The sequence below is a fragment of the Asparagus officinalis genome, unplaced genomic scaffold, assembly GCF_001876935.1.
Source record: "Asparagus officinalis unplaced genomic scaffold, Aspof.V1 AsparagusV1_Un128, whole genome shotgun sequence".
NCBI lineage: Eukaryota > Viridiplantae > Streptophyta > Magnoliopsida > Asparagales > Asparagaceae > Asparagus > Asparagus officinalis.
The window spans coordinates 18,857-28,292 of NW_017972394.1; the positions used below are offsets into that span (position 1 = coordinate 18,857).

At 36.7% G+C, this 9,436-nt stretch overlaps 1 protein-coding gene across 1 annotated transcript; it reads left to right on the forward strand.

Annotated features, from left to right (window-relative positions):
• The first annotated feature begins 1,541 nt into the window (after window positions 1-1,541).
• LOC109827311 (LRR receptor-like serine/threonine-protein kinase ERL1) lies at window positions 1,542-9,020 on the forward strand. The gene is made up of 26 exons (XM_020394304.1): window positions 1,542-1,771; window positions 1,859-2,099; window positions 2,185-2,256; window positions 2,368-2,439; window positions 2,522-2,593; window positions 2,696-2,767; window positions 2,853-2,924; window positions 3,004-3,075; window positions 3,169-3,237; window positions 3,738-3,809; window positions 4,689-4,760; window positions 4,852-4,923; window positions 4,996-5,067; window positions 5,168-5,239; window positions 5,320-5,391; window positions 5,512-5,583; window positions 5,692-5,763; window positions 5,857-5,928; window positions 6,025-6,096; window positions 6,190-6,261; window positions 6,347-6,418; window positions 6,505-6,578; window positions 6,663-6,794; window positions 6,874-7,212; window positions 7,309-7,679; window positions 8,073-9,020. The coding sequence occupies exons 1-26, from the start codon at window positions 1,660-1,662 to the stop codon at window positions 8,403-8,405; spliced, it is 2,967 nt and encodes a 988-aa protein (XP_020249893.1). The 5' UTR covers window positions 1,542-1,659; the 3' UTR covers window positions 8,406-9,020.
• The last annotated feature ends 416 nt before the right edge of the window (window positions 9,021-9,436 follow it).

Here is a 9,436-nt window from a genome sequence, read left to right on the forward strand (position 1 = left end):
AAAACTAATTTACCCAAGCTTGATTGGTCTTCAATATGCTTGACTTGGTAATCTCGCGGATGAAGCTTGAACTTGATCTTTAACTTTGAATTGCAAGGCTTCACTCCACTATTCCGCCAACCTCCATTGGATATCATCGTTGAAGCGCATATTCCATCCTACCTCCAACATATTGTTTGCCTAGAATAAATATAAAACACAAACACTAGACAAATAATATTAGATGTAAATTGTTTGTAAATCATCATCAAAACAAGAAAGCCAACAATTCTTACGAAAATGTAAAGAAGAAGGTCAAAAGAATTGAAGATGCCATTATGAACAAAAAATGCACCCGATCAGAAGCGAACGCTAACCGAGTTCCTCATTAATTTCACACCGATATCAGCATCTCATCAACCTAAAAATTTGGGTAATAACTATTTCAGTCCTTCAATTTTAAATATAACGATTTGTTTTGCAATAGAAAAGAAAAAAACTCACTTAGCTTAAAGAAGTCCCCCGATAGTCGACAATATTCTTTTTTTAAGTAAATTCATAATGATTAATAAACAGAAAGTAAATCAACAGCAAAAACAAATCTCCTAAATTTTCAACAAAAATAATTTATTTTTGCACTCAAGAACAACAACAGTTTCAGAATCCCCAACTTTTTGCAATTTTGCAGTCTATTGAGAAAATAAAATGCAGAATTAGATAAAAGAAAGCTCCTAATTTCCAAGAAGATGGTTTCGGACGTTAACAATAATTCAAGAAAATTACTAAAAGAAATCTAAGTGAGAGTTGACTTTACCTTGGCATGGGCTCAACGACCTCGACCTCCTCCTCCTTTGCCATGGTGCTTCTGCCGATGATCTTTGACTTCCGGCTTGAATTTGAATTTGTTAAAGAAAATATATATGAGAGTAGAATTATCATCGATTCCCAAAATCTGTGCCCAACTAAATTTGATAACCATAGAATTAAAACATGAAATCTGTTAACCCTAAAACCAAATAATAAACCTAATCTCAAAACACGCAAATAAAAATCAAATTGCCTCTATAATAAGAATTCGGTTAAAATTGACTCTATAATAAGGATTCAGTTATCTTTATAAATGCATGTATTTTATAAGAATATTTTTGTCTACTGAAAGATTTTTCCGAACTCGTGCTTTTAAAGTGAGTATGATACAGTACTTTAGCCTCTTTAAAATACATCATACGTATTCAGATATTATTTCTGTACTGACAATACACAATATGTTAATGTCACACCAATTGCATGAAATTTTTACGTTGTAGATTCACATTTTGCAAGGCTGATATATGCAAAAGCCCCCCTAGAGATAGAGCAGCAAAAGTAGTAGGTTCATAGAGACAGAGGGCACAGGTCGTAGGTGCACCGGCGGGTCCAGCGGGGTCAGTCCCGCCCGCATATAGTGGGCCCTACCGTAGGCCCTTCCGAAAGCACAGCTCACGTCTCCTGTCCCACCGCCATTTTTTGTGTTGCGTCTCCTCTCTCTGTTACGCCCCTCGACCCCCCCCTCTCTCCTTTTTCACGCACACTCACTCACTCTCTCTCTACTAAGCCCAGCGTTTATTTCTCTCACTCCCTCTCTCTTAGCACAGAAGTTATAGAATGTAGAGAGAGAGAGAGAGAGAGAGGAAACTTGTTATGTCTCTCAAAATGAGAAGGAAGATGACGAAGCTTCTCCTCATATGTACGATGGCGCTGCTGTTAACAAGCCTTTCCTCCTCCTCTTCTCCCGTTAATCTATCTGATGAAGGTTTTCTCTATGTCCTTCCCCAAATTTGACTGCATTTTCTCTGTTCTCTCCATGTTTTAGCATCTGGGTCTCTCTCAATTTTCACAGGGAAGGCTCTGATGTCCATCAAAGCGTCGTTCGACAACGTAGCTAATGTTTTGTTGGACTGGAGTCCCGTCGCCGGCGGTGGTGATGGCAGCGGTAATGTTACCGCCGACGACCACTGCTCTTGGAGAGGTGTTTTTTGCGACGGTGTCACCTCTGCTGTTGTTTCGCTGAACCTCTCGAACTTGAACCTTGGAGGAGAGGTTTCTCCTGCTGTTGGGATGCTGAAGAGCTTGCAGTCCATGTAATTTTTCTGCTATATTTTGGGTTTTGTAGATTTCGTACTGGGCTTTTTTGATGGGTTTTTTTTTGTTTTTTGTTGGGCGAAGAGATTTGAAGGGTAATCGGCTTAGCGGGCAGATCCCAGATGAGATTGGGGATTGTGCTTCTCTAAAATACGTGTAAACTACTCTGATCTTCTATTTTAATCATGGGTTTGTTCTCTTTATTATTATTATTATTATAATATTTATATTCGGGAATTTTAACTGGTTTTTAATTTGACTTCGCAGAGACTTGTCAACAAACTCTCTTTATGGGGATATTCCCTTCTCTCTATCCAAGCTTAAGCTTCTTGAGGAGTTGTAAGCGTCTACATCAATTACAACTTCAATTGCATATTTCTATTTTTAGGCTGTTTATCTAATCGACTATTTGTGGATGCAGGTATCTGAAGAACAACCAGCTGACAGGGCCCATTCCTTCAACGTTGTCTCAAATCCCAAATTTGAAAACATTGTGAGTTTCTAGCAATGTTTTATTTGTGAGACCTGTTCATGTTTCTTTTTGTTGTTAAAAATATTAAACTTTTTTACTAATTTTCTCCGTGATTTGGAACAGGGATTTAGCACAGAACCAGCTTACTGGTGACATTCCGAGACTTATCTATTGGAATGAAGTGCTTCAATACTTGTAAGAAACCAGTTCTTATCGTAATCAAACTTAATGTATATCAATCAATTGAGTAACATGTACTAAACAATTTCTTGAACTTCAGAGGTCTGCGTGGTAATTCTCTAACCGGTACTTTGTCGCCTGATATGTGCCAACTGACTGGCTTGTGGTACTTGTAAGTAATGATCGATTCCCTCGTATTTTTCTAAATTGCTTGTCCTTTTGCTGACTCATAATATTTTTTTTTCTTGCAGTGATGTGAGGGGAAATAATCTCACAGGACCGATCCCTGATAGTATTGGAAACTGCACTAGTTTTGAAATCCTGTATGCGACTTTTCCTTGCATTTCATTTTCAATAATATATATAGATAGATGAATGGACATTTTTTTTACAAACCACTGAGTTTTGAACTTCAGGGATGTATCTTACAATGATATAACAGGAGAAATTCCTTACAACATTGGGTTCCTCCAAGTGGCAACGCTGTAAGGCTTCTCTCAACTTTTGTTTTCCGCCCCCCCTTTTAAATTCAAACAATATATTAAACAAAAGGATGGAGGTACCTGACAACTGAAACAAATTCACATGAAGGATATTAGGGCATGAAAGGAATTGGCTGAAGAGAAATGTTAAATCAAAATTAACTACACAATTTATTACACGTTTTTCCATTAATAATTTACTGACTCTTTTCTCCTTTCCTCAGAATTTTTTACTTGTTCTACCGCATTGAATGGCTTCCATGATTTTGCTCCCTTTTCTTAATTCAAACAAGATATTGAAATAACAGGATAGAGGTACCTGATAACTTATATACTTCACATGAAAATTATTACAACATGAATGCAATTGCCTGAAGAATAAATCAATGTTAACTGCCAATTCATTACGTGATTGCATGAAACGTTTGCTGACATTTTTTTCGCCTATTTTCTTCAGTATTTTTTTACTCCTTTTGCACTGAATAGTTTCACGATATTTTTAGGTCTCTTCAAGGAAATAGACTAACAGGGAAGATACCAGAGGTGATAGGCTTAATGCAGGCTCTTGCTGTGTTGTGAGTATAATTACTTTGCTTTCAAGTTTACTTGCATTGTATCTCTTTTTCTGTTTGTTAATACCTTTGGTGCTCAATACCCTTTTTGAACGCAAAAATACTCACTATTGCAGTGAAACATTATCTAAGAGGAGCCCTGTATTATTAAGTCTATTTACTTGACATGTCAATTTATGCCTTAAGGCCCACAACTGAACTGTTTTTTTAATTTTCTACCCTAGTCATTACTATTTGGTGGAAAACGGGCTTATATTTTTTTAGTGCACATATAATTCCTTCTTTATGCACAGCAGAAATTCTGTTGTTAGGTTTGATGGTTTACTTCTTACCCGAAGGTTGTTTCTTTGTATAAATAGGATAGGATACTTTATTTATGACGGTTTGTTTCTCATTATAGCTGTAGGCTTCTTTCTTCACTTTGAAAGAAATGTTGCTAAAGCCTAATTTCTTCGTATGTCATTTCAAATCATTAGCTGATGTTGTAAATTGCGGATATAGATTAGGTTCGGAAAAAAAAAGTTTAAAGACTATTCTGACTAGAACAGTATTAGCATAATGTATATATTAGTTTCTCAAAATGGTCTAAGATACTATTCTTGTTGTGAATACTGGTTATTCTACTTATGTTATTGGTTCCTTTCAAACTTAGGCACACTTACACTGTAAATGATGTAGTATCTAACGACTAATGTAGTGGAATATACATGATTCTACCTATTTCTAAGCTTGTGGATTGGAACTTCTGTTAGATTGACATTATTACCTCGAAATAAATCTTCTAAGAGGCCTTAGAGATTTTATCTGATGATGTATTTTTCAAAAAAACTTAACAGTCAATTTATATCCATTAAGTTCTTTTTGGCATTCTTTTCTTTCCAGGGATTTAAGTGAAAATGAGCTAGTTGGTCCCATTCCACCCATTTTTGGTAATCTTTCTTACACTGGAAAATTGTAAGTATTAGAACTTTGCTACATTGGTTTACATTTAAGCAGAATCTACCGCTTCTGTTAGTGTGGATTCCTCAATTTTTATATCTTGTAGGTACCTTCACGGCAACAAACTTACTGGACCTATCCCTCCTGAATTAGGGAACATGTCAAAGCTTAGCTATCTGTGAGGATTTAAAATTTTTTACTTAAGAAACTATTTAATTATTTAGTTTCTTTTTAACCTCCAAATGAACAGACAGCTGAATGACAACCAGCTAGAGGGTACTATTCCAGCTGAACTTGGGATGCTAGAAGAACTATTTGAATTGTGAGTAAACAGAACCTGAAAATAAGAATCGAACGTTTCCACAAATAATAGTTTCGTTGCATTGGCTGTATTCTGATGAACTTCATCACTATCTTTTTAGGAACCTTGCCAATAACAACCTTGAGGGCCCAATACCTCAAAATATCAGCTCCTGCACTGCTTTAAACCAATTGTGAGATTCATTTCCTTTTGAGTATATGATATTCTCCTGGAAGCAAGGATTTGATCATTTTCTTATTATCTTATTTACAGTAATGTGCACGGTAATCGGTTGAGTGGTTCAATTCCATTGGAGTTCCAAAACTTGGAGAGTCTGACATATTTGTAAGTTTCAAGCATGATCACTCTTTTCATCAAAACCCAGAGACTTCTGACTATAAGATGATGCGATTTATTTGTTCACATAACATGCTGTAACATGAATTTTGATCTGTATTTTTGCAGGAACTTTTCATCTAACAATTTTAAGGGAGAAATTCCTGTCGAGTTGGGCAAAATTATCAATCTTGATACTCTGTAACAACCATCTTCTTTTTTCCCTTTTTGTTTCCTCAGAGACATACGTCTAGTTTTCCAATATATATTATTCAATCATAGAATTTATAGTCATGTTATGTTATGCAGGGATCTCTCTGACAACCATTTTTCTGGTAAGATTCCAGATTCTATTGGGGACCTTGAACATCTCCTTAAGCTGTATGATTACTGAACTTAAAAAGTCTTTTGTGCCTGATTTTGTGCTTAAGTTTGAATTAATTGTTATAACTGAAGTTTTCCTCCCTTAAATAGAAATTTGAGTGGAAACGAATTCAGTGGAGTTTTGCCTGCGGAATTCGGCAATCTCAGAAGTGTTCAAGTCATGTAAGTTCCCTCTTATACCTCAGTTCAAATGTCACCTCAAGGGTATATATTCTTTACTATTCTTAGATTCACAACGTAAAATATGGACGCCTGCAGTGATATATCAAACAACAAGCTATCAGGCACAATTCCTGAAGAACTTGGTCAGTTGCAAAATGTTGGCGCTTTGTAAGTCGCTCCTTTCCTAATGTACATTTTCTTTTTTCTGAATTGGAAATGTGCATATTAGTAAAACGAGCCTGACAACTAAAATTTCTGCAGGATTCTGAATGACAATAATCTATATGGAGAGATACCGCCTCAGCTGACGAGTTGTTTCAGTTTAACATCACTGTAGGTTTTATCCATCATGTTTGTTAGAAAGTTATGCATGTTACATCATCCTTGAATGGTTTAACATACTCAAATCTTCATTCAGGAACCTCTCATTCAATAATTTCTCAGGGGTTATTCCTCAGTCGAAGAATTTTTCAAGGTTTCCACCTGAAAGGTAGGAGGTGGTTTTATCTATTGTTTTTCTAGTATTATTTCAAGGTATTCTTTTCTGAAACAATTTAAACTATTTTTTTTCTCTAGTTTTCTGGGCAATCCTATGTTGTGTGGGAACTGGTTGGGATCCTCTTGTGGGTTAAATGTTCACGGATCAAAAGGTAACTAAAGAATTTACGGTTGAATATTTTTTTTTTGCCTGAAACAATCTTTTAATTCACAAAGTTTGATGTTTTTCTTGGCAGTTACTATCTCAAGAATTGCAATTGTCTGCATAATATTAGGGTTCCTTACTCTTCTCTCAATGATCATAGTTGCAATATATAAATCTAAACAGCCAAATCAGTTCATGAAAGGGTCAAACAAGACCACACAATGTATGTAATTTCCTATGCTCTACTTTATCTTTTCTCATGCAACCTCTAGATATCTTAAAATTTTTATTATATTTTGCAGCCCCTCCAAAACTGGTAGTTCTCCAAATGGACATGGCCATTTACACGTACGAAGATATAATGATGATTACTGAGAACCTGAGTGAAAAGTATATCATTGGTTATGGTGCTTCAAGCACTGTATATAAATGTGTAATGAAGAACTCAAAAGCAATTGCCATTAAGAGACTTTACAGCCATTATCCTCATAATCTGCGTGAATTTGAGACTGAACTTGAAACAGTTGGCAGCATTCGGCACAGAAACCTTGTCAGCTTGCATGGCTACTCCCTTTCTCCTCATGGAAATCTTCTCTTTTATGATTACATGGAAAATGGTTCCCTTTGGGATCTTCTTCATGGTATTAAATAAAATAACTCCAATATTTCCTCTTGTTACGTAACTTGTTTTGTTGATCATTGTGCATTGATAAGAAATTTATACATCATGCATTTAGGTCCATCGAAAAAAGTGAAGCTCGATTGGGACACCCGTTTGAATATAGCAGTCGGTGCAGCTCAGGGCTTAGCTTATCTTCACCATGATTGCAACCCAAGGATTATCCACCGAGATGTCAAGTCCTCAAACATACTTCTTGATGAGAATTTTGAAGCTCACTTGTCTGATTTTGGCATTGCCAAGAGCATTCCTTCTGCCAAGACTCACGCGTCTACCTTTGTTATGGGCACTATTGGCTATATTGATCCTGAGTATGCTCGGACTTCAAGGCTTAATGAGAAATCTGATGTCTACAGTTTTGGGATTGTTCTTCTTGAGCTATTAACTGGCAAGAAAGCTGTTGACAACGAGTCCAATTTGCACCAATTGGTAAGCATGGATCATCCATATATGTCTGTTATCAAATACTGTGATAATTCCTGGGGTAAGTTTCACTGAAGTCCCCAATATTTTTGGGGTTCTGCACAAAACCTCCCTTAACTTTCTAAGTCATAGAATCCCTTTGAACTTGTCTCATTTAAATATAATGACTGAAGATAGTTACTTTAACTTGTCAAGTGAGGAATGCGTGACAATTTTACATAAATTTACCCTTTTTGTGTAACTACTAAATTAAAAATGTACAGCTTAGACTTTATACTCTTTATCCGTTAACGCTTCACGTGGACGGGTATTGTGCAAAATACCCTCAAATTTCAGAAGCTTTTTTTGCTATTCAACCTGACTTCTTATCAAGACTCAGTGCTTTCTATCTATATTCAGATTCTATCGAAAGCTGATGACAACACGGTGATGGAGGCAGTAGACTCGGAGGTTTCGGTCACCTGCGTGGACCTTGGACTCGTCAGAAAAGCTTTTCAACTTGCTTTGCTGTGCACCAAGAGACATCCGTCTGATCGACCCACAATGCACGAGGTTGCCCGTGTTTTACTATCTCTAGTACCTGCACCAAGCATTAAGCCGAGTATACACCCCACTGAAGGAGTTGCTGACTACTCTTGCTTTCTCTCTGTTACGGATTCAAAAGACAGCAGCTCATCTGACGGCAAGTGGTTTCTGAGATTTGGGGAAGTCATTTCCAAGAATACTCTTTGAGTTGGTGAAACTTGTGGAAATCACTTCCGAAAGAGTACCGTTTACAGTTTTTTGTGAGATATGGTTAAGTGGGTAAAATCCTTATTTTTCGTTTTCACACAGTGTTGAATCATGTATTTCATATATTAGAGAACTTTATGAGTTGATGCACTTCAACATTGTATGTCTCTGGATCACGTGGTATGGTCTTGTTTGAAGAATTGGATCGCTGTGGGAGGTAGGATCTCGTGAACGCCATGAATGAGGACGCAATTAATGGCCATTTGGGCGTATGTGCGCCTTGAAGATCGTGGCTGTGTCCTAGCATTGAAAGGAACTGTGATTTATTGTTGCTGGGTCAATGATGCGTGCAGTTGGTTATGGTATTGTATGCGCCATTTAAGTTTGGAGCATGTAATGAATGTTTTTGATAGTGACTGGACAGCTACCAGAGTTGAGCAGTGCTGTGAGCTGGAAAAGGTGTTCTACCCTATTTATGTACGTGTACACCTTGTAGACGTGTAGGTACATTTTGAAAGTACTTTTTTTTTCCGGTTTTCTTTTTCTTTCTTTTTGTTTGAGCTAGAGAATCTTTTTAAAAGCTTAGGAATTTGAGCAGAGCTTTCTTTTTTATTCCTTCCAGATGTTATCTTAAAATTCTATGTTTATTTTGAGCTATTTAGATAAAGTACTCGGCCCATAATATTAGATGGGGTGGCACTAGAGGTACACCTCCAACTACATTTTGGGGCACACCCCCTCTCCTAGCTACAGTACACGGGGCCTATTTTAGATTTAAAAAAAAAAATTAAAATGAGTCATGTGCACTGTAGCTAGGAGAGGGGGTGTGCCCCAAGGTGTGGTTGGAGGTGTGTTTGTATGTTTTCCCTATTAGATGTGCATTAAGAGGACATCGGTTATCGGATTGATTTATGGTGCACATTTAGTGTTATAGGCTAGGGTTCAAGTGAATAAAAAGAGGTGCTTGAGTTTTAGGGTTTTTTCGCTCATACCCATCCAAATACTATATTTACAAATTTATCACTTACATG